General features: G+C 39.6%; 2 protein-coding genes across 5 annotated transcripts in view; one reads left to right on the forward strand and one right to left on the reverse strand.

The window, feature by feature from the left end:
• Window positions 1-4,504: 4,504 nt before the first annotated feature.
• ddit3 (DNA-damage-inducible transcript 3) lies at window positions 4,505-8,082 on the forward strand. Of its 3 annotated transcripts, none has more exons than XM_032512533.1 (4): window positions 4,505-4,678; window positions 6,162-6,224; window positions 6,710-6,918; window positions 7,128-8,082. In XM_032512533.1, the coding sequence occupies exons 3-4, from the start codon at window positions 6,763-6,765 to the stop codon at window positions 7,905-7,907; spliced, it is 936 nt and encodes a 311-aa protein (XP_032368424.1). In that variant the 5' UTR covers window positions 4,505-4,678; window positions 6,162-6,224; window positions 6,710-6,762; the 3' UTR covers window positions 7,908-8,082. The 3 variants fall into 3 exon arrangements, with proteins under 3 accessions (XP_032368424.1, XP_032368427.1, XP_032368425.1); XM_032512536.1 differs by having other exon boundaries at window positions 4,525-4,678; window positions 6,162-6,222; window positions 6,704-6,918; XM_032512534.1 differs by having other exon boundaries at window positions 4,526-4,678; window positions 6,162-6,221; window positions 6,708-6,918.
• A 425-nt stretch (window positions 8,083-8,507) lies between these two features.
• Window positions 8,508-24,979, reverse strand: part of mars1 (methionyl-tRNA synthetase 1) — an 18,451-nt gene continuing 1,979 nt past the window's right edge. Inside the window, exons 2-22 of one of the 2 annotated variants that reach the window (XM_032512527.1) lie at window positions 23,165-23,255; window positions 22,421-22,499; window positions 21,939-22,070; window positions 21,144-21,216; window positions 20,668-20,852; window positions 19,360-19,469; window positions 18,928-19,044; window positions 18,292-18,495; window positions 16,570-16,771; window positions 16,355-16,429; window positions 15,926-16,096; window positions 15,360-15,455; window positions 14,426-14,543; window positions 14,062-14,275; window positions 12,488-12,619; window positions 12,060-12,164; window positions 11,670-11,865; window positions 10,914-10,985; window positions 10,598-10,624; window positions 10,199-10,312; window positions 8,508-9,624 (exon numbers count right to left, since the gene is read on the reverse strand). In XM_032512527.1, the coding sequence (XP_032368418.1) occupies window positions 9,475-9,624; window positions 10,199-10,312; window positions 10,598-10,624; window positions 10,914-10,985; window positions 11,670-11,865; window positions 12,060-12,164; window positions 12,488-12,619; window positions 14,062-14,275; window positions 14,426-14,543; window positions 15,360-15,455; window positions 15,926-16,096; window positions 16,355-16,429; window positions 16,570-16,771; window positions 18,292-18,495; window positions 18,928-19,044; window positions 19,360-19,469; window positions 20,668-20,852; window positions 21,144-21,216; window positions 21,939-22,070; window positions 22,421-22,499; window positions 23,165-23,255 (2,663 nt within the window). In that variant the 3' untranslated portion in view covers window positions 8,508-9,474. The remainder of the gene's footprint in view (window positions 9,625-10,198; window positions 10,313-10,597; window positions 10,625-10,913; window positions 10,986-11,669; window positions 11,866-12,059; window positions 12,165-12,487; window positions 12,620-14,061; window positions 14,276-14,425; window positions 14,544-15,359; window positions 15,456-15,925; window positions 16,097-16,354; window positions 16,430-16,569; window positions 16,772-18,291; window positions 18,496-18,927; window positions 19,045-19,359; window positions 19,470-20,667; window positions 20,853-21,143; window positions 21,217-21,938; window positions 22,071-22,420; window positions 22,500-23,164; window positions 23,256-24,979) is intronic. The other variant, XM_032512528.1, reaches the window with a different exon arrangement.

Genomic DNA, 24,979 nt, shown 5'->3' on the forward strand with positions numbered 1-24,979 from the left:
AAAGCTGCCTCACGCTTGATGTCAGGTAACATACAGTAGGGCAGGATCAGGTGTTTCTGATGCGTCATTCATGCAAAGCTGCCCATGTGAGTTAAGTAACTGCTGCTGCGTGCAGTCACAGTAGATAAATAGTTTACAGAGTTCCCAAAAGAAACATGAAGTCTAGAACAGAGGTCAGTTTTTATATAACTAAAACATCTTCCAATATAATCCTTTTCAGCTGACGGATAAAAGCCTTTTCCTTCATGTGGTTAATGTGGCTTAGAGTCAGACACAATATGATAAATCTCTGTTACTGAGCCTGTGGATTTCTCCTTTACTTTAGCTAAGTGTTACAGCTGCATCTTATTGCCGGTCTTACTTCTTTCTTTTATTTCAGAGAATGATTAAGTGCTGAGTAGCTTTCCGTTTCCCTTGATGGAGGGGGAGTTCAATACTGGGCTGCTTGGACAGGACATATTAAGTGTGACACGCAGGGAACAAGATCCAGAGCTCCAACTTAGAAGGGAATGCTCCAGATGAGCATAGAGACATACCGTGTACTGTATATCATGTTGTACTGCATTTGTCCTTCTATTTTGGGTCTAAGGAATTGGGTAAGCCCAGTCCCATCTGTTAAGACTCATTTATGAACAATTACAAACTGAATGTTACCAAGAAGTCAGCCCAAAATGCTGTAAACAACTCGTATTACAATTTTATTTTAGGCAATAGCTGTCTGCGTGGCCCTGAATATGAGAATAAAAGGACAAATCTAAACAAAAATCCTAGAGGGATAGGTGAGGCGCCTGTGGTGAAGCAGAGAGGAGGACAGAAGAAGTGGGCGGAGGTAAGCAGAGTAAAGTAGGATGGATACCGTTGTGGGGCAGATGAGAGGCTTGTAGCGAATAAGAAAAAGAGAAGACAGAGACTGTAGTGTGGAGAGAGGTGAGGTGCAGATGTAAACAGGGTTTTAACAGACTAATAAGATTGGGAGAAAAGTCGTCCTAAAGCTCCAAACAGAAATCTCAACAAGTGGATGTGACATCTAGCTGGTAAATCTGGACGGGACAAGATGGGATTGACTGGATCACTTAAAAAAAAATTTAAAAAAATAAATAAAAATAGACCAGAAATAATAGTTAATAATAGTTGTCTGCTTCATGTAACTGCTGGACATCTTCCTTGTACAAGAGGATGATAGACGGGGAACCTTTTAGTGAAATAAAATGCAAATGAGTTGATAAATAGGCATCACCAAGACAATAAAGAAGTGTAATATTGGCCTCAGCTGAGATAGGCATTGGCGAAAACCGATAAATGTAGTAAAAATTGGGACCTAAAGATGAAAGACAAAGCGCTGTAAGTAATAATTGTTGGCATCTCACCCATGTATCACTGCCACTTTCAAGTTTTACATTTCATTTCACACATCTACACAACTAGAGATTTTTTAAATATCCACTAGAACAGAATGGCTGATAAGGTGAGGAGGTCTTTATGCTGGTTGTCTTGGACCCAGAAAAAAAAGTTAAAACACAGGATGAGAAAAGACAAGCCAAGAGAGAGAAAGGATTTAGTGTTTCACCAGTACATGTTAACAGCTGTATCAGTTGGTCTCAATCCAGAGAGGGAAAGGATTCCGACAGCTGGTGTGTGTGTGTGTGTGTGTTGGTGGGGGGGATTGGGTGTGGAGCCTTGACCAAGGGCACAGGACAGAGAGAAGGGAGTGTGGTGGCTGAAAATTCCCCAGACTTTGTCGTTCTGTAAAACAAAAGAAAACAATAGCCAAAATTTGCTAAAAACATTATTAAACTTAAAACCCCAGCATGTGTTCTACATAATGTGGCAGCCAACAAAGAGAGGGCAAAGAAGAAGAAGAAGAAGAAGAAAAATCCCCTCTGTCCACACTTTAACACCGTTTTTAAATTCTCTTGGTAGTTTTACTTGTTTTGTGTTCATAATAAATATATTTGAACTCGCACTGTTACGTTATGACAGTGTGGTAGTAATGTGGGCATGAAGGGATTTTCTTGTTTTGTGTTGCCTGCTCACAAATATAATAAACGACAGTTTGTGTGTGTATAGGCATTATGTAGGGCTGCTAAACATATTTAAAAAGAAGAATTAGATTAAGTTTTTTTTATTAGCAGACAAAAATATATTTTGTGAGATTAGGCTATAAAACCTTACAATCAGTAATGTCATGGACTGTAAATCTCATCTAAAAGCTGAAGCAGTTATCAGTTAGGGGCACTTTGTTAAAGTCTGTCAGCTCATGGGCATAAGATAACAGAAAAGAAGACACATAATATACCTTTATCTATAAACGTAATGTGTCTTTTTTTTAGTTTTTGTTGTTTTAATTATAGAGGGTGTCAATCAATCCGGAAACAGGGACCGTCATCGCCAGACTACGTTGAAAAACAAGAAAAAGAGGCAACCTAGAGCTGGGGCTGTAAACAGTTTTCTAATGAATACACAGGCACAGACGAAGGGACTGACAAAATAAACAGACGGCAGGGGTGAAGGGGGGGGGGAGTAGAGAAAGTATGCTGAACTACTCAGCAACAGCCACTCAAGTCGTGACGTGTTCACGGTGCTTCCTGCAGCGCTTTAACCCGGTCCTAGAGACAGTATTTGAGCTTTCTATTCGCTACTTGGCGCTGTTGCTATGGGACTGTGCATGTTGGGGCGTGCACGTTGCACCGTGCATGGAAAACAGTTTGTGTGTGCTGAGTTCGGGATTAGGGCAGAAAGTGTCAATGCTGAACAGCCCGCAACATGACGAAACGTGCTTTTATTTTGTCGTCACTGTTTGTTGTTGCTGTCCCCGTTGTTTATCTTAGTAATTAATTAATTCATTCATTCATTAATTAACGGCCGTCACCCGGCACTGTAATTATACGAGGATAACACTTAGTGACCTTGTTGAACTCCGCAGCCTGGATCTCAGATGGTATCACATGTTATAAAAGAGTTTTATTGTAGGTGTGACTCAATGTAAGAGGATTTGATTTGATCAATTCTAATCTATAATGTTCGTAAACAAATTTAGGTTGACAATATTATCTCTCGTGAGCTACTGTGTAGCCTGTTGTGTTATGTAAACGGACAACAATGAGTCTATAAGTGCGACTTATAACAACGCTTCAATATCTATCTATGAACAATCATTGGCAGGTGTATAGGGACTTTATCGATTCTGTGGTGTCACAAACTTTTAGTGTGAACCTTCTAAATAGACACAAAATGTTATAATATAATATAATTCACATTTTTTTATGTTAAATCTAACATTGTAATAGGAACCTATTTCCCCCCAATATCTGTTCAAAACACCGTGTTGCAACAGTGTATCGATGTTGCTCAGTAGTGTATTTGAGCGTTTTTATCAGCTATAATATAATCTATAACAACATTGCTTTAAAATGATTGTTTTGGAGTGATAGTGTCATATCCTGTAATCGTGTAAACACGCAACCTTGTATCAGTGATTTAATAGGAGCCAAATAAATCAGTAATAATTGATAAAATAAAAATGATAACAAATCAGGAACAAAAGAGGCATTAAAAGTTTTTTTTTTTTTTTATCACGGAACAATGCTGCTGAATTGCATCACTAAAAGGGGGACAATCTGCTGTTGGATCACACCCAGCACCGCTTAGCTCGCGCCACATACGCTCCATGTGTTTTGATATCTCGCGGAGCTGCAACGGAGCGCGCGGTATGAAATGAATGAGAACCCAGCACCATGTGTGCTCAGAGTCTGGTCTGCGGCATATTACAAATACCTGAAAAGTAGGCTAAAAGACACGTGCCTTTCAGAATCCCACTGGTCCGGCAGAAAAGTGTAGTTTCAAGAGGAGGGCCAGTAAATATAGGTTATTATTATGTTTCCCCTCTCGTGGCTTATGGAGGGGGGGGTGCAATGTCAGTCACCGGAAAAAAATAAAAGACAAGCATCTGTAATCAAAAGTCTGCTGAAAATAGGCGGGGGGCATTACAATGAAGCTACAAAAACAAAAAGAAAGCGTTAAAATAGATTTTTCTTTTTTCCTTTTTCTTTTTTCTAAAACGATAAAACAATTGGTGGAAAAATCGGATCAGCTTTTGTGCTCCGGAAACAAACAATTCTTCGACATTAGATATCCATGCATATATGTATATTTTTAGATTTTAGTTAGAGCCAATACTGTTTAATAAAACATGTTCTGATTCTGCTGGTGTTATCCCCAGCTAGAAATTGGTTGCCAAGCATTGCATCATTCCTTTCATGTGACTCCCATACGCCCCAAATTCGTCCTGGCCGTCTTATGACTGCATCACAATTGCTGCTCGTACAAACTATACAGGCTAGCGAGAGACCCAGCGGCTGAGACGCCACCTGAACCCGCCTCAGTGCTCTGAACAGGTCACCCTATTGGATGTCGTTAAGGAAAATATCTTAGCTCCGCTCTTCTGATTGGTACGTCGAGACGTCAGTTCTCGCCCAAGGATAGGTTGTGATGGCGCTACCTTCCCATGCATAGTTCGGTTGGCCTCTCTCTCAATATAAACACCGCCGGGAGTTTCCGAAGAATCACATTCAGCTGTCAAGACTGAACAATGGTTAACATGAGCTATCACCAATTTTTACTAAAATATCCACATTCGAGTTCAAGACAGTCGAGAAGGCGAGCGAATAAAAGAAAAAGGGTAAGTGCTTGTTAATAGTTTGGCTACTACTAAGTTTTTTTTTCTGTCTTTCGGGAAGTAATGGCTACTTAACTTCAAGTGGTCTAACGTTAGTGTAGCCTACTGGAAAGAAAAAAAACATGTTTTGGCCGATTTCCCAGAGCCATTTTTAGAATAACAGTTGTCTTAATCCATCACAATTTACATGGAGTTGTTTTTCTGTGCTGTCTACCTACTGTCTGACAAGTTGTGGCAGCTCGCACGGACATAAAAGTTTTTTTTAGAAGGGGTTTCACCATTAAGTGTGCCAAACGTTTTACAATTATTTTGTGTATTTTATAGCCTACTTTTGTTTTATTTAGTAAGTGTCCTTTTCATTTCAATAGAATAACAGATATTAGCCTATACCGTGTGACGTCTGACAGTTATTGGTGGCCCGTTGATTACCGGGACGACTTTTAGGCTATATTTGACAGCTCGCTAGGCTATTTGTTTTCCCCACTTTCAACAAACCCGTTAATTGTAAATGTTAACCACTCACTGCATAGATGTTTATGTTGTTTTGTCCATTTTTTTTTCAACCCACTCTTTTCCTCTCTTCGTACGTTTCCTTTTGTTTCGCCCATTCCTCCTGCTGGACTTACATTTCCATGACGTAATTGTCTGGCTTACAGTGGACATGCAGAACCAACTCAAGGAGAACATATTACAATTTAGAATATACAATAATTAAATTAAGAAAATTATCATTTGTACGTTTCATTTAGCAAACCAACGTTTTAATGTCAACGCTCTCACAGAAAGTTGAATTTGACATCAAGTTAAAGGTTTCTTTATTCTCTATCACTTGTGTAATTTATATACGTATTGGCGTCACTGCCAACGCTACATTTATGCAAGAATGTTGTTTTAATTATTTTTCATATTTGCACATTAAAAATGTGAAAAGCGGAAATCATTATTTAAATTGAGTGCTTAGGTAACGTGCTTTGTCTACAATGGTCATAGTAATTAGGATGGCTTTTGTTTAGTAATTTTTGGTTTGGACAGCTTTAAGTAGCTAATAAAAGCAGAAGAGCTGACTGTCAGGCCGTGTCAGATCAATATAAGGGTCTACTCGTCGTTTAAATCCACTTGTTTATCGATCTCAACGTGTTTTGAGGACCGTAGAAGGCAGGGGGCGCAGTGGAGAACATGTTGGTCTTTGTTTACAAAAATCAAGTAACAGGAATTGTTTTTACTCCATCCTTGCTGATCATTTCAACAATTATTGACAAGTTATTTGTTTTATCATTATTTACATATTTACTCATTTTCCAAAGCAGCCATTACTAGTTATTTTAGGGCACATTCTGTTGTCTGCTTGCACTGCATTTGTGCCAATCATCACTTTGATTCCGAAATCTCAGCACATTTCAGCGGGAAGAAGAAACAATTTTCAAATTTTTTTTAAGACTTTTTTTTTTTTTAAGACTAACCTACCAAATGCTTCTTTTTCTTTCAGAATTGTTGGGATAAGCTAGATCCAACGAATTGGCAGACTTGATTAACAGAGACTTTCTAAAAGGTACAGTGTCATATTTAACATTCTGAATGCTGCATGTTTGTGAAGTTAAGATTTTGATTTAATCAGTTTATTCATTTCAATATTAACCCAATGAAATTAAAACTGCCCATTTTGAATCTTCAAATTCATCTTAATCAGCAATTTTAGTGCAGTACTGTCATTTCCTCACTTAGTGTCACTGGTGTCACTGTTATTTTATTCCCCAATTAAGGGGAATTACACAAAACACTGTACTGTGGTCTAGTTTTCTTTCTTTCTTATGGTGTAAATGATTATATAGATAAGGTCTTCTTGCAGTACTCTCAGTAATGATACACGCCATCCTTTATCACTGTATACCTACATACTAAAACTCAACCAGTGGTAGAACAGTAAAAAATGAAGAAGGTGGAGTTTCTGTGACGTCAGTCATCTAACGTGCTGCCCTCTTCCCTTTATCTTTCTGGTTCTCCCAACCCTCCTGTGTCTGGCCACTTCTCCCTCAGGTCCAGTGTGAACCGTGTGGCCGAGTACCTGTGTGTTGCGACTGACTGGCGAGATGACTGCCGAGTGGCTACACCTGCCCCCGCCGTACACCCCTGGTGTGGGGCCGTTGTGTGGTGCAGAGCTGGAGGCGTGGTATGAGGACCTGCAGGATATTCTGGGCTCCGACACGGGAGGGGCAAAACTGGCACGTGCCCCCACATGCACCGAGGTCAGTAGCATGAAGAATGAAATGGCTATCACACCCACAATGAGTCTGAGTGTTTTTCATCCATTGTATTTTTGTTAATATTTCTTTTTTTTAGGTGTGTTTTACAGATTTGCGAAATGTGATTCCATTCACATACTAAATGATGTGAAATGTACTCTGATATTTGACGTGGTTTGGCAGGTGTTGACATTTCCGTTTTGCATTTGTAGAAAGAGCCAGAGTTTCTGGATGTTCTGGAGAGTTGTTCTCTGACGTGGCTGACGGACGGAGGCCAGACGTGGGGCGAGGGTGTCCAGAGGGCAACAGAGGGGATCCAAAATGCCCAGCCTCTTCATCACACATCATCATCGTCCTCCTCTTCCTCCTCCTCCTCTATGAGTCCAACTGTTGCAGAAGAGCAGCGGGCGGAGGTGGACACTGGGAGAAGTGGAGATAGCTCGGCAGGAGGCAGTGATCTGCTGCCTCCTGAGTTTTTCGAGTTGCTGAGTGAGGGAGGAGTGGGAATGGTGGATCCGAGCGGAGCGGTGATCAGCGGTGGCTATTATTACCACCACCATCAACACCACCAAGCTAATGATGTCCATCCTGCGTCTCCCTCAGCCAGCGAGGAAGAACTGCCCTGTGTGCCCGATTCTCCATCCTGCTCCTCCTCAGCCTCCCAGTCGCCATCTCAAAATTGTTCTTCTCCCTCCTCACCTGTCTCTTCTCCCTCTGCCTACCCGTCCTCCTGCCTGGGAAAACGCAAAAGGACTTCCAGCGAGAGGGCCAACAGTGCCTTGTCCTCTTTTTCCTCCTCCAAGCAGCACACATCCTCATCCTTGTCATCTGCCAAAAAGAGTCGCAAAGAAAGAGAGCAGGAGAACGAGAGGAAGGTACAGGAGCTGACGGAGCAGAACGAGCGCTTGAAAGCAGAGATTGAAAGGCTGGGAGAGGAGGTACAGAGGACACGTAGAGCTCTAATAGAGAGACTAGTCAACACCAGGAAATGAGAAAAAAAAAAAAAATCAAAGACAGGATAAAAGTCAGGAATAAATGACAGGTCCGACAGAATTGGAATAAGCAATGGTGGGGAAAGGCGTAATAACGTGGTCATGAAATGCCTCTTAGACAGAAAAGGATGGAAACCAAAGATATATTTTATAAGCAAGAGGATTTTTGGGAAACGCAGAGCTTAAAATGGCCAGAAATAGGAAAGTGATGAAAGAGAAAAAGCACAGAGAGAAGGGGCTGCAACAGCAATGCGGCAAATAAAAAGACACAGCATGTATAAAGGAAAAGCAAGAACAGACAGCTCTAAGTGCAAATGGTTTTGATGACTGTTTGTCATTTAAAGAATACCTAAGTTTAATCTAACAGGATGGCAGAGATAACAGATGAATGAGTATTTGATGATTTGTATGTTGGACAGAAAGGAACTTAATCCAGAGAGTGCATTTCATTGTCATCCGTTCCCACCATTTTGCAATAATTGTAACTCCTATGTTAAGGGCTGCAATTTGGCTAGCAGAGATTACTTGCACCAATTTGTGGAGAATTTAGGAGCTCAGGAAAAGTCTGAAAGTGCCCAGTGCAGTGTGAGTATGAGAGAATGTTTTTTTTGGGAAAGAATTCATAATCTTTCTTACTTTTTATAACCCATGGCTATTGTGTGTATGTGTATTTTAGATACAGTAAGTAGGACCCGGCTATACTTTCGAAGCTGACCTTTTCTATCAATTCTATCAATATGGGAATATGTGGAAGAATTACCACACATTGTTTTACTCTGATTTACTATTTTTATATAACGCTGTAATATATCTATATACACAATACTGTATTGGTTTGTACTGTAAAATGCCAACATATCCAGTTATGTTCTCATTGCAGTCACTTGCCTTGTTAATTGTACAATAATATGCATGGCTTTTATCATTAAGGGCATCAAATACATGTATTTTACCATACCATTTGTTTTATCCATCGTAATCTCAAATTTGCAATGAAAGAAAAAATGTGTAGTTTTTTTTGTGTCATGTATTGTTTATTTGTTTGGCTTTTTAATGTTCTGTGTATGAATAGTTTTTGTTTGTGTAAACTAGAGGTAATTAGAAAGGGGGAGAGTAAAGACCATTTTTAGCTGAACTTAATCAATTTATTTTCTGGATCATAAAAAAGGTATTTGTGGCAAATGGAATAATACAATTTTCCAGAGGACATAAAAAACATCTTTAAATGCGCAACACACCCTCCTAACGCTGACTTTATCACAGGGAGAGTATAAAATCAGTTTCTTTTGGTGTAGGGATTTGGAAAAAATCCCCCATTCTGTAGCTGTATTCATTTGACTCCCTCTTTGTGTGTTTTTATTTCCCCGTCGGCCTATCCAGCATTTCATTAGTCCTCGGTGCCAATACCACATTGTCTCAGATCCTGTCACGGCTTTGCCTTGAGCTAATACCCTCATCTCTCTCTTAGTGTACATCTTGTTCCCATTCTCCACAATCATACCTCAAACCATTCTACTCTTCCCTTCCTCTCACTAACCTCCATCATTTTGTGCTCCCTTTTTTTGTCTCACTTCCTCTTGCCCTTCTGAGGTGCAGGCTCAGAGCTCTTCCCCTCAGCCAGAGCCAGCTGTTTTTTAAGGTCCAACAGTTTGGCCACCTCTGCTGTGATCACGGCCTTCTCCACCTTCTGGGCTTTAAGTGTTCGCACCTTCTCCCCCTGTGATAGATAAAATGACAAGGTTTAATAGATGTCTTACGCCCGCTTTGTCTTTGATTAAACACCTTAGCGTTTACAGATAAATAAAGGTTGGCAGCTTTACTGTCAAGTAGGCGGCAATTTGTGAGTTTGTAAAAACATGCGCCTGTCTGGGTTTGGAAATACTGAGAATTGGTTTACAAAAATGTAACCGCCACATTTCAGTATAATGTAAAATTCAAAGATCATAAATTTTGATATAAAATAAGTATGATCAATTGATCGCAAACTTAAGAGTTACCAGATCATTTCAAATAGAGCTACAATTGTTTTAAAATTAGCCGCTATTTATTTCAGCGGCCAGTAGTCTGTTGCGGGCCTAATTTGATTTTTGGTGATCGTTTTTCTTTTCTTACGGAAAATCTGTTTTGTTCTTCCTGTTATACGAAGATTAATTTAAGACCAAAAAATGAAATGAAAATAATCTTATCGAAAAAAATGTTTGATCTCCTGGCAGATTGATTGCAAAATGTCAATAAAATTGGGTGCACAGTTGATTGCTCAACAGTGTGTTGTCACTAGCCAGTAATCTCACCTGCTCAGTCACAGCCTGTGTGAGCTGCTTGGCTTTTTCCGGGTCCACTCCGTTCACTGTCGCCACCTCGGCAGCGGCAGCAGGCTGAGAGCTGCTAGCTCTCTGAGCTGTCGTCTGAGGGTGGAAGCAGACAGATGAAGATGTTGAAGCCTTTTGACGGTTATTATTCCTTGAGATTTTACTTCATTTCAGACAATAACACTCATCACTCAAAATGTCTACGAGAGTTTATGAGTCATGAGGTGTGAATGGATAGTAAATCACACTGGACACAGGGATGAGTATAACATTCCAAATCCGAGGACGTTAGATGAGCTGCTAGTGTTAGTGAAGGCAGTAATTCACTCTGACACAGCATAGCCAGTGTTGACGGAGTCTTCACAAACAAATGCTCGATACCTTTTTTCTGGGTGGTTCATCTTCAGGCTAGGGGTAGGCGGTTGAGGAGAAGGTTTAGAGAGGGATTAATTTCATCAATACGACGGCTGCGTCATATAAAACCTAAACATTAGTGCGTTTTCTCTGCATCATGTTTAAAAGACAGATACTGCAGTTACGTAAAAACTCTTATTCCTGACAGTCAGACAGAGGCCCCCGAACGGCAATGCATAATCCATTCTTACTTATTTAATTATTTATAAATATTTTACCTATATCAATGCAAGACCTGACTCCACTCATGCACAGACCATTAGGCATCATAAACCTCAAATACCTGCTGTCCACCGAATCTCTTCTTCAAAGCCTCAATCTGGTCCACCTCCAGTTTCTGGAACAACGGACTGACCTGGAAATGAAAGGGGTTGGCAAGGGGAACAAAAAAGGTAGAAATAAAAAGAATATACTGTATATATGCAAGAATATTTTAAAAGTTTGCAATTGTGGACCCAGCCTAAGGCCAGTGTAGCTTGGAAATTTGACCTGGAGGCTTTGTGCTCATCTTTGAATAAAGAGGATTATGTATCTATGTAAGTAAGTAAGTAAGTAAGTAAGTAAGTAAGTAAGTAGATAACTGTATGAATTTGGATCATTGGATCGCCACTCTTCAATGCAGCATTATGTGATTTGACAAGTTGTGTGCACATGAGCATTGGGTCTGGTGCATTAGTGTGACATTACAATAGTGTCGTCTGCAGCTTATGTCTGTAGACTTTAGTCATGAATTAAGATAGCCTTGGCGATTGAATGCAGCGTTGTCAGGCTGCTGCAGACACAGGTCCCCACAATTATGCCTGAAGGGACAAGTGGCCTGAGAGAAACTTGCTGTTCGAAGGCTGAGGCCTCGAAACACAGTCTAGGCTATTATTTTAAGTGTGTGTATGTGTGTGTTCACACAACTACAATGTCCTCCAGGGTCTTGAAATATTGACAAACTGTTGCATCCTCATTGTATCACCCAGCAACAACATACAGGAAGTTCCCCAGGTTTGTTTGTAGGAACTGTTTGTGTACTTTTTCGGGTCATACTCACAGTGCCGATGCGGTGGCCGGCACTCAGGGAACATACAAAGGTGCCAGTGCCTCGCAACATGGTATTGACGCAAGACTGAGGGGCATTGAGTTGATCTCGGATGGTTTGGCTGACCGCTGGCATGTATGGCAGCAGCATCACTGACAGCAAGCAGGCGATATTCACAGACACTCCGGTGACTGTGCCCGCACGCTGGCTGAAGAGGAGAGACGGAGCTCAGTCAGACAGACAGATCATCTATCTATTTGTGTTGGTTAATTACTAATTAAATTACTGCTCTTCTAAATGGCTGTTGGTACAAATATTACTTTCTTCCAAGAATTGATTTTTAGGAATTCCATCTGTGCTAAATCACGTTTGACTGTGTTGAGCTGGTCAAGGCCATCTCACCTTTCTGTGTCTCCTCCCTTGATCTTCTTCCAGGGTTCGTTGACCTGGATGTACTGGTTGCCATGGCGAGAGATGTTGAGGATGTGTCTCAGAGCTTCGCGGATTCTGGTAGATTATAGAGAAAATGTATTGATTATGACATTGAAAGCACACCCGTTACACAGAATCTGCTTCAGTAGAAGTCCAAAACTATCTACAAGTATGTTTTACATTTAGAGTCAAATTACAATTACCAATCTAAAAGTAGTAATGTATAACTAAACTGTCAATTTAGATCTTAACTTTCAAATTAGAATCATTTTAAATCACTGAATTAAAATGAACAAAGACAAGCAGAGTTGTATATCTTAAAAGTAATTTCAATTAAATGAATATGTATGTACAGTATATGATATGAAGATCAACCTTTTGAGAGGTATGAGTCTTACTTGACTTTGTCCATGAGCTGGATGTACTGCTGCAGCTCCCAGCCCACCAGAGCCAGGAGCCTCTTATCTTCCTGCTGTAGCTCCATCGCAGGCACACAGCCCTCAAAGAACTTAGTGACAAACATGCCAGCTCTGGGGGAGAGAGGGAGAGTAGTTTTTCATGATGAGACAGAGAAAAGAAAGAGGGGGTCAGAGGAAAAAAATGTGGGAATGGAGCAAGAAAGGCAGCGAGAGAAAAAGGGAAAGAGAGAGCAAAACGAGAGAAGGGCACTTTACTTGACTTGCTAATTGTTTATAAATTATAGATCGTGTTGCCAGATGTAATGCAGTGCTCCGGAAAAGTGTGCTGCACTGAGCCTTATCACAACTCCTTCATCACCTCTACATTGTAGTTGTGTCTGGAGCCAGTCATTTCTAAAATGAGCTTTATGTGTACAGGAAGATGCTCGTAGTAAGAATGTTTTTGTTATGTCTGATGCAACAGACCGTTCTATATTTTACGCATATCTTCTTCTCTGCGGGAGGTCTGCCAAACCACTGTCAAATTTACAATAAACTATATATATATATATATATATATATATATATATATATATATATATATATATATATATATATATATATGTGTGTGATCATAAACTTTGTGTGACATACATTCTTAATTAGTTTGACTCTTTTAATTATTGAAACTGCCAAGCCTTGAGTTTATTTTTCATCCTGGGAAAATAAAGAGCAATATTCTTACTAACATGAATCATCCTGAATCATCCTAATCGATTCAGTCACATTTGCTGCTGATAAATATTAAGTAAGGATTCACCTATTCCGGTTGGTCAAGCTGATTATTTGTGAAATTTGTCAAAAGTCGACATTTCAACTGAACAGCGATCAGCTGGAACACACCAGCACAGAATCGTTTATACGAGTTTGAAAAAGTGGGCGTAAGATGGACACGTTGTTGCTAATGATGTAGTGATTTAGTGACTGGATTCAGGCAAGGACAGAATTTCCTTTCTGAAGCAGAATACTTTCTACCTCCAACACCTTAGGCTGGATGCAATCTACAAGATATTTTTGAACCAATTAGGCATCAACGTTGCTGCCCGAGACCAATTTTGAAGATCAAGGTACTGCTGCTGAGAAAAATCTTTGATGTGGGATTTAACCCTGATCTTTTAAAAATCATTTGAGGCGATGTAATTGGGGCTAAATTACGCCATCCCAAACAAATTAAGAAAACTAGGGTGAGCCTCTTGTAATAGTTACTGCTCTAACAGACCTTTTTTTCAATGAGTCCAACTATCTGAAAACTTAGTTGTTAATTAGACTGGATTACAGTTTTGCAGCGTATTTACTTTTTAAATAACACTTATGTACAAAATGTGAGCAACTTAATTTGAACTGCCCCATTTTATATTTCACTGGTGACTAACTTTGGCAGATCAAAACAATATATAAAAAGGAACAGTAACACACATTAAATGTTAGATGGCTGGGAATAAGTAGCATGAGGATACTGGTGTAGGGTTAACTTGGTCACATAAATATCAGTGATAGTTATGAATATCACTGACCTGTTGATGAAGTTGCCCAAGTTGTTGAGCAGCTCAGAGTTGTTCTTCAGAGCCATGTCAGCCCAGGAGAAAGCTGAATCCTGTCCCTCCGGACGCACGTACAGGAGGTAGAACCGCCACACATCCGACGGGATGCCCGTGTCCTTGGCCATGTCTCCAAACACACCCACACCACGGCTCTTAGAGAACTTAGTGTCCTCGTAATTCAGATACTCTGTAGAGAAGTGACAGCGTAAGTTAATGTCAGAGGTGAACGTTCATTTCCAGTGTAAATGTGATCATTCATGACATCAGTGTTATATAACACACACAAACAAACAAGTTTTAGATCTGGTGAAATCAGTCAACCTGAATAAGTGCTTACCAGTGGCAATAAGGTGGCTGACCAGAGTGTAGTTGTCCTGAGCTCCCAGTAGGGAGCAGGGAAACACCACACTGTGGAAGGGCACATTGTCTTTGGCCATGAAGTTGTACAGCTCCACCTAGTGGCAGAAACACAACACTGCACTGTGAGGATGACATCATATTAGATCATCATGAGATCATCCAGTTCAAAGAGGACTTATCAGCTCCCCAACCCCCATATCTTGCTCTCTCTCTCTTATATGTACAGTATATCTTATGTTTATCTCTCTTTTTAGTCAGTGAGAAAGTTATGTCGTATTTTTATTTATTGTAGTACTAAAACTACTTTTTTTTAAAATATTCTGTGGGAGGGGGTTTCAAATGAATTTGAATGTCTCTCTGACCCACCAGCAATAAATAACTTGGGGAAACTTGCAGTTAAATAAAGTCTGCATGTAAATGAAGAATGCATTTGGCTCTTTGAGAAGCATGAAAGCTTTAAATATCATCCAGTAGTTCCCTTTTTCTAAGTACAGCTTACCACAGCATCATGAACAACAAAAAGAAATAAAAACCTATGATAAATTAATCACGCTGAGACTTTGATCTCAGAGGGGAGGAATCTAGAAGTGGATGTCAACCACAAAGTCAGAGTAAGAGCTGTATCATCGCCTATACATTATATTGTGGGAACAAAACTGATGTGCATTTTAATCATAATCAAAGAGGATATGTCTTACTTTAATTCACATTGGGGTTTTATAGGGCTAGGAATTACACTGTTTTAATGGAGAGTGCAAAAGACCAGATGGGGCAATGAAAAAAGCAATCAAACCCATTCTGTGTTGTAAAGAGGATAAAAATCTGTGCCAAGCCCGTGCATCAGTACTCTGCTCGGCTCATAAATTCTGACATGTGTGTTGGGGGGGAGGAGCTAGGGTGGGGTGGGTTACCTGATGAGGATTCTTCCACCACTTTTCCCATTTGTCGGTGTAGTTGGCTGTAATGGACAGATAACCAATGGGGGCGTCAAACCACACGTAGAACACCTGCTGAGGCAGCAAGACAGAGAAAGAAAAGAGAGACTTTGTGAAACAGAAATTAATTCTGGATTACAAGAATCATACTAAAAAAAAAACACAAAGATTAGGAGGAACAATAAATCTTATTTGGAGAACAGTTCTGAAGTGGTCAGTGGCACAACATGTTTAGACATAGACTAGAGAGTCTCTCAGTAAGCTATTAGAGAGCACTGCAGTATCTTCAGTCACTGCAGCGTTTCTAAACTGCTAATAAAATGCAAAGTCCTTTGCAATGTTTAATTAGGAACCTGATTATTAGTGTTTGCATTCATTACCTTCTCAGCAAGTAATTTAGCTGAACAGTAGGGCTATATTATACTTCAATAAAAGAGAAAGGGGTATGTGCACATTTTCAACTGTATAATAAACTATAAACAATCAAATAACAAGAACTGGTGTGGTAGAAATAATTGTTACTCAAGGAGACAAAAACAGACCTTTTCTTTAAAGTCAGGATGAGGCACTGGCGTTCCCCACCGCAGGTCCCTGGTGATGCAGCGAGGTTTGAGTCCATCTCTCAGCCAGGAGCGTGCGATCTGTTTGGCATTTGCTGTCCAGTCTCCTGTGCTGGTTGACTTTTCCAGCCACTGTTCCAACTGAGGCTCTAGCTGCATGACAAAGAGGAACAATGAAAATGCTGCTCTAACTACTAAACCACAGCTCCAGAAAGAGTAAAAATGTCTATATGATAACATTACCACAGGGATAACCACCGTTTACAAGATGTCTGACTTTGAATTCTAGCTTACACTTGCTGTTGGCACATTTTAGACTAACTTTGTCTTGATCCCTGTGAGCAAAAGAAGCACAGTCTAAACTGCAGAATCAACAGCGCAGGCTGTTAGAAAGCAGTGTAAAAAGCATACCTTTGGCAGGTCCAAGAAAAGATGTTTGGAGGAGCGGACGACTGGAGTCTGCCTGCAGACCTTACACTGGGGTTCCTGAAGGGGACAGCCGTCAACAGTGATCAAATAGAAATGGCATCATTGCCGCCATTCTCTTTCTAATTAATGGCTATAATCATGATGATCATCATCCCCCTGTTGCATCTTCCATCTTCAACATGCTCCTTCCGACTCACCCTGAGCTCCACAGCATTGATGAGCCGCCCGCACTTGTCACACTGGTCACCACGAGCTTCTGGGTAGCTGCAGTGAGGACAGATGCCTTCTACGAAGCGGTCGGCCAGAAAGCGCTGGCAGTTTTCACAACGCAACTGCTCCACCGTGTCTTCCATTAGGAAACCGTGCTTGTGGAGTCTCCAGAAAATATCCTGGGCAATCCTGAAAGGATAACAGAGGACAAAGATATTTTAGAGATACTTAGGGGGTTGTGCCTAGTGTGCAAGGAGAACATTTGTGTCTTTTGACCGTATTAAAGGTGTATGAACACAATGACAAATGTGTTTTTTGGGAACTAATGAGTCATTAAACCATTAAAAAAAACTCAGATTGATACTACTTTTGTCTGTTGGCTAAAAAAGTATATAAATTTTATGGATCAATATAGTAGTATAGAAAATACTAAAAAAAAGAAGATGAAGGGAAGGGTGTTATTGGTTTAGTCGAATAAAACATGAAGTAAAACGGTAGGGGAAAAAAACAAAGCTGACGGTAATGTTTGGGGTTGGATTTGTAAATCCAAGGTCCAACATTCAAAGCACTTTTCAGTCAAAAGTCTTTAATCCGTTGGCTGTACATGGTTCTGGTGCATGGTATTTGATGCCTTTTATGTTTTACTTATCAAAGCAAAAGGCCCCAAAACAAGAGTTGTTATCTTTGTAATCCTTTTCTATGTACAAGCTTAAGGATTAAAGTCTCATCTTTACTGAAGAAAAATGCCTCTCTTTTGTATCCCCTTTCCACGTGTAAGCACTGTAGGTAAACCCACAAAAAAAAAGCCATCTTTCCACACCTTATTTAAACACCTACACAAACAAAAAAGAATCGGACACCTTTTCCATACAAACAACGAACAAGATAACACCCACCCTCTTGTTTTGAGTGTTTCAATAATTCCTCAGAGCAACAATCCATAACTTTGAAGCCATTCATTTCACCTCCAGGCTCTATTTACCTCATCAATATTATAAAATAGATAACTTACTACAGAATGTCCAATTTATTTTTCCTAGATCGACAGTGCCAATTCCTTTCTGCTGACCTTTTAAAAAAAAGTTGTGAAAAGTGATACTGTTTCGTGAATAAATACATTACTATAGTAAGCGAATACAATGAAGTGAAGCCTCACCAGACTGTCTGAATCGACTTTTACACACAATAGGTGTGGCAGGTGTTGCGTATGAGAGCTGTAGATCCAAACACATTACTGCTTAACTAAATAATTGAAACATAATTTTTTTCTTTAAATAGGATTTCATTTTTTATTTGGTAAATCTCGAAATATAAGCAATAACCTACATTCTACAATCATGCTCAATAATCCCTGAGATTAAGTAGAGTAGAATTTATGCTTGAGAGGGCTAGACATCCACACCAGTATTTACTGCAAGATTATAGTAATCCTATGTTACGTAATTGTATAGTAATCGTATGGAAATGTGTTCGCACTTTCATACCAAAGCCCAGCAGTATCTGAACCACACACCCCTGGAGAGGAGCAGGGTCTTGAAACGAGCTCCAGATTATTACTTGAGATCTCCCTGTTTAGCTTCATCTTTATCTTTGTTTTTAACCTTTCATTGTGATGAAAGGAACAGCCCTGTCTTCACATTTTTCACACAACCTTAGATTACATCTCTACAAATAGGCCAACTACAGCCTTCTTCCCTGCTTCTACTTACTCCGTCTGCTTCTTGGTGGTGGTTCTGCCAAAAAAGTCAAAGTCAATCTGGAACCATTTGTAGATGCTGGAGTGAATGGCATGGTACTTGTCGCAGATCTGCTGTGGTGTCATTCCCTCCTCTCTGGCCTTGTTCTCTGTAGCTGTGCCATATTCATCTGTGCCACATATGAACAGCATGTTCCAGCCTCGCAGACGGCCATACCTTAGAGGAGAAGACGCATTGAGTCAGTACAGTCCCCCAAAAGAGGGATGGCAGGTGAGAGAGTGGGATGCAGAGGGGAGAAAAAAGAAATAGAGAATGAAATGGAAAAATATAAGGAGAAAAAAAGAGATGACATTAACATGTTACAGAGTGGAAACAGTGACTGTAAGTGAAGAAGAAAGAGCAGGATAAAGTGAAGTGGAAAATCGGAGAATGGATAACCAGTTGATGGGGAAGATTATGATAGACAGGTTTTATGGTAGAGAAGGCCTTTAAATGCAATACAGGTTCTTCATGCCCCTGTACATTATGCATTATGTATACTCTTAAAAAATTAGTTTGGTACAGAGGTCAATATTTTGTTTAGGATTATCAGTATTTTGTTGCCACCTATGTAGACAGAAGGAAGGATGTACAAAATTAAATTCCTACCTGCTGAAGACATCAGCGCTTAGGACGCAGCCAATGATGTTGCCCAGGTGGGGGACGTTGTTGACATAAGGCAAGGCACTGGTTACAAGGAGGTTTCGCTTGCCCTCGTGTGGCAGACTGATAGAAAAAAAACATATCTGGGGTTTAATCTTCATATCTCATATTTCCTCAAGAGTTATGTCTACATCCTCAAGGCTTTCTACATGTTGCAGCTCAACTTCTTCTTCTTGTCTGCTGTTTGATGTTGTGACAAATGCACTTTTCAAGAGTTTAGAAAACACTCCGGTCTCACAGGAAGAAGATGTTAGGTGATGTGATCGCAACATCATTTTACATCTTAAACTGCAATATATACACACTCACTGCAAGTCAATCTGAATAAGAGTATCTGCTTCATGTCTAGAATGGGAAACAGCACTTTTTATGACTTACATGGGGTGCTGTCTGTCTGTAGCCAATGGGCAGGAGTTCAAGCCTTTACTCCAGGTGAGAGCAGCTGCCTCCATTTCCTCTTCTGAAACCGCACGCTCATCTTCCACACCCTAACAAGCATTAAGATATAGAGAATCATTAATTGGGAATTAAACCAAAACCAACTTAAGGTAAGAAAACTCGACAAGTAGATATTTGTCTTTTAATCCTGCTGGTTCTTTAACTTTAATATGTTTAATTATAATTTGGGTCAAAAACAAAATTGTACTTTTGAGTATTTCCAAGACCTATAGATCATTTCTAATTTTAGCTTTTAGCAATTTTCCCATGAAAACAGGGAAAAATCTAACTATTAGAATTATTATTATTACCATTAGCTTTGGGGAAGATTAAAATTAGCTCCATTATAACATGACATTAACGAACAAAAAAAAGAAGCTCTGCAGTATATGCACAGAGTTGGTCTTGTGTTTAGTATAATTGTATAAACTATTTTCCAACAACTGTTATGGCTCTGAAGGGGGTTGCTCAAGTTCACAAATCTATGATGATCTGTCAAAGTAATCCTACAGTGTGGAGTAGGTGATTACCCTTACTAGCAGGCCACTTCTTCTCAAGAGGCCCTCTTACTAAACTACCATATCAAAAAAATAAAAACTCTTCAGTTGTTTTTTTAGAATTGTATCAGCAACTCCCACCTGACCATTTGAACATTTGACCCTTTAACCTAAAGCTCGGCGCTAAAGCATTTAACAAGTTGAGATACAACCGGCAACATCCTCTGAATGGGAGCCGTGAGTGCTGCTGCTACATTTGATTGACACATGTTGAAATCCTCCCATGCTAACACAAGAAAGAGAACAGAGGATAAAGAAATAGTGATGTAACTACATGCCGCATGTTCTATATCCTAACACGGGTGTTAATTTAGCTTTCATAGAGCCAGGTTAACTCTCACACGGAGGCTGAATCTGCTTTACAGGAGAGCCCTGCTTAGTTTAAGTTAGGGGAATTCAAGCCTTGCAACCCTTTGAATGCTTAAGCTTTCTTTTTTAACAGGTAAAAAAGCTGTGGTAAAGTAAAGACAGAAAATTTGGGAAAGGAAACCCGTGTCTTGCAAGGTGTTGTTTGTGCATATGTAGCTCAAAGAAAAGAAAAATAAAGACATTTCCTTGGAAACATCACAAAGCGTTCCCGTTTCCGGAGGCAAAAGCACAAGTGTGGTTAGGCACTGGAGCACCTCTGAATGCTTTCTATTCAGTAAGAATGCTTTAATTCTAAGAGTTATCCTGATGATCTGGCTGATACCTCAGCAGGGTTGCTGTTGCGTGGCTGTGTGTCTCTGCTTTGGCTGCTCTGAGGGGCAGGCTGCCTCTGCATGTAGCTCTTCATGCCCTGCAGGCCTTTTCCCTGCAGCACTTTCTGAGCAGCAGACTCGCAGCTGTGCAGAACAGCCCCACGGTCGAACCAAGCCTTCACTGACGTGTGTTCGCCTGTGGAAAGAAAAAGAGGCAGGATAATGGTAGGGGGGAGAAAAAAGGGGGAAATAAAAATAAAAAAGGGAAATGTTGCAGTAAGGAATGTTATGACATAGAGAACAAAAAAATGTAAATAAGACATAAAAATAAAATAGGAAGGAAGATAAACTGAAAAACAGGAAGGAAATTTGTTTAAAAAAAAATAATTAAGGAAGAAGTTGAGGTATTTAAAAAAACAATTCGGTCATGGATGGACAATTCATGCATGGCCAATAAAAAAGAAATGTAAAGTTTATTGGTACTTACAAGCTAGTGAAGAGTCAGATAAAACAGGATACAGCGCAGCCCACAAAACAACATCAGCAACTGAAACTGCTTCCTGAAACACAGAACATTTCCATGATTATTATTATTATATGAAAGATAATTTCATTAGGAAATTAACACACGCTATTTCTAATCTTGCCATGTGTCCTATCTGCCATCCCATCAGAAACCTAAATGCTATTTTCAGCGTATTTGTTTTGTGCGATTGTATCTCACTAAAGATGGACATGTACGACTGTGACTGCCTCACTGTGTGTTTTTCTTTAGCTTTACACGTGGTTCCTCCCAGCCATGCCAATCACCAAGAGACTTAACAAAAACATATTTCTGTACACATGAAATATATGACAGGCGCAGATGACTTGTTGCCAAAAGGGTTGCAAATACCACAGAGAACTGATCGCCCACCCCCCACCCACCCACCTACACTCAGGCACATCTGCAACATGAGGGAGCTCCTCCCTAGATGGATCTTTTTTTAACTTAAAACACGCATCACTAGCTCAGCATCAGCAGCTGAAAAAAGAAAAGAGGAAAAAGAAATGTTGCTGGAGGAGCCTGATGTGGCACAGAGGAGATGCTTGGTTTTTTTTTATTTTTCTTTTTAGATGCTCTGTTTAGCTCAGCTGAGCTTCACAGAGGCATCATGAACTTTTGACTTAATATATATTATGTAGCCTGAAAATACTGTCTTCTTTCACTCTCACACTATACATGGCAACTAAACGGGCACTGAAAAATTGGAAGTGCAGTGGCAAGATGTTGATGCTGTACCCCAGTTAAATATGGCGTGTTCCCCTTGCTCAAGCTTTGCTCCAAGTAGTTTAGGGGACGCTGGAGGACCTCGGACACCTCTGATCCTTTCCCATGCAGCACTGCCATGTGAAGGGCCTGTAGCAGCGCAGGCTGCACACATAAGACAAAACAAAGATTAGTTAAAATCGATTGGATGACATTTAGATCGAGCAGTAAAAAGAAGTGTGACTGAGGTTAAACAATTCAGTTTCTTAAACCCTACAGATCATGCTGATAGATTTCTTCAGTACGTTGTTCTTTTGCAATCATGAGCCTTTGTCATTTAGCTGCATGGATTTTTGTCCCTGACGGCAACACACTGAGTTGCAGTAAGATGATTCCGCACAAGGGAATGTACAAAAAGCATGAACTAAAAATAGTTTGCATGTCAAAAACAGTTAGTGACTTATACAACAGATTACCAGCAAACTAAAATGTCTGTTTTTCTATGTAGAGTTTACCTGAAGATCTGTGGCCTCCCATTCAAGCCACTGATTGCAACGCTCACTGGAGTCTTGTCCACTTATTTCAAACAGGTATCTAGGGAGTTAAAAAGTGGGAAAACAGAAGGTAGTCATGTCTACGAGTGGCATCGTAATTGGTTTCAAAAGGAATTTCCTCTTATATGTACCAAACAAACACACCCAAAATATAAATGTGCTCCATCTTTGGGAGTTAGGTTACAGTGTGACTCTAAACGTTATTGCCATGTAATCATTGTCAAAATAGCCTGAAGCAGTTCACTGATAGTTTCTGCCTTTATTTTATAGTTTAACCGTTGCATTTTTTTTATTAGTACATTACCAGATCTGTCATAATCATCATCAATTGCACATGTCCTAGAAATTTTGTAACTGCAAATCAAATATGAAAAACATTGCTTTGGCTGATGACAAGGTAAAATGATCAGTTCACCCAAAGTAAAAAAAAAAGATTTTCTCATTTACCTCTAGTTGAAGATAGTTTTGATTGTAGTTGCCCAGGTTTTGTGATATCCACCCCAAATTACATGTGTGGGGACTCACAGCATTTAAACCTGATCAGTTACAGCCAACGCTATCTGCATAACTAGATAAGTATCGCGACAAGTGGAAATATAATTCTGTTTTTGAACTGACCCTATGGGATTATGAGCCTCCACATACGTGCCAACTTGGCGTTGCCATTCATTAATGACCAAGCAGAACGGACTATAGTCTACTGACCGGCAGATTGTATTGGAGCTGAAAAGGTGCAGTCCACTAGGCAGGAGCAGGGCTGGCAAGGCTGGACGGCTAAGGAAGGGCACCACTCTCTCTGAAACAAAGAAGAAGAAAAGAAATCACAATGTGTGTTTAGATAACGCCAAACTAAATACACACAGCAGACAGATTGTTATGCAGATGGGCATGTTTCTGGACTACTTGGACTTGATTCTTCCCCTGGTTTAAACATGTCGGGACAAACTGTAAACACTCTTTGTAATGGGGACTCTTTAGAGAGACAAATCTACATCAATTAGATTACATTTATTTCAACATTTTGTGGGCAGAGATTATATTCAAATCCATGGCTGAATATTCAATAGGGCTGGGCACTATTTTAATACTGTATCAATATCAATATATTAGGCTAGATATCGTCTTAAAATCTTAATATCCTGATAAGACACAAGTTTTTCACAAATTTTCTGAACGCACCAGATCGTTCTAGATGTTCCATTATTTGCCTTTACCCACATACGTAGTTACATATTATATTAACATAACTGATGATTATTCATCAAAAATCTCATTGTGTGCATATTTTGTGAAAGCACCCATTGTCAACCCTACAATTTCGACATTGAGGAATTTGGTCAAAAATATCGGGAATGATTTTCTCCATATCACCCAGCTCTAATCTTCAAGGAAAACTAATAACACAAGACTTCTCAAATGCTTTAAGGACAATCCTGTGATCAAATTCTCAGCCTAATTACGTATTCGTTAATAGAATAACTGTTGAATAACACAAAACGTCACTTGGAAGGTCAAGGATTTGATCTTCGTAATCTGAAATTTATCACCTGATAATACATATTTAATGGTGTCTACACAATACAATCTGATATGTTATGGCAGAGGATGCCATACTGAGTTACATTTTGTATTACGTTCACCTTAATGAATGTAGAATATTTTAGACTTCATAATTAATCATTTGATAGACAACAAAAACAAACCCCTAGTTCAATCAACAACATACTGTATCAAATAACATCTGTCAAATAACAGATTTGGAACAAAATGCATGATACAATGCAGTCCCACAGCCCTAATACTCTTTATATACATAATGTATATTTATGTCCAGTCCACTTCAGTCATACCCTGAGGCTGCATGCCAGATGGTCCTGGTTATTCATCTCTGTGATCCAGCTCCTACAGAGGACTAGCACACATCTGGGACTGGAGCAAGTGAAGACTCTCTCGCATGCCCGAGACCTTTACAACATAAGCCCAAAGCTGGGATGTGTCACCATTTTATTAGAATCTAATTCCTTTACACAGCAGCATCTAGATTACGGACACAGATCTGATATACTGATATTGGGCCGATACTGACTTAAATAGATGGATCGAGTATCATGACAATCAATATAAATTCCATGTTAACATACTATATACAGTACATTATATAATGGCAGTTGGATTCCTATTTTGATCTTTTTTTTGCTGCATTTAAAAGGTTACACTTAAATTGAAGTTAATTTTGAAGATTGTTTGCAAAGTTGCTGGTCCATGGTTTATCATTTTAATAATAAATAACATTTCAGTAAACTCATATCTATGTATTTGTTACATTTTCTTTTACAATGTTAGGAAAGATCTTGCCTCACACATTTAAGAATGATCAGGCAAACAGCTTATCAATTAAACACTGGTATCTTTCTGATTGGTAGTGTGTATCGCCGATATCCTAAAGCCCGGGTCTCGGTATGTAGTGGGATAGAAAAAGTTGGATCATACATACAGTACACACATATATATATATATATA

The sequence above is a fragment of the Etheostoma spectabile genome, chromosome 4 (assembly GCF_008692095.1).
Source record: "Etheostoma spectabile isolate EspeVRDwgs_2016 chromosome 4, UIUC_Espe_1.0, whole genome shotgun sequence".
Taxonomy (NCBI): Eukaryota; Metazoa; Chordata; class Actinopteri; order Perciformes; family Percidae; genus Etheostoma; species Etheostoma spectabile.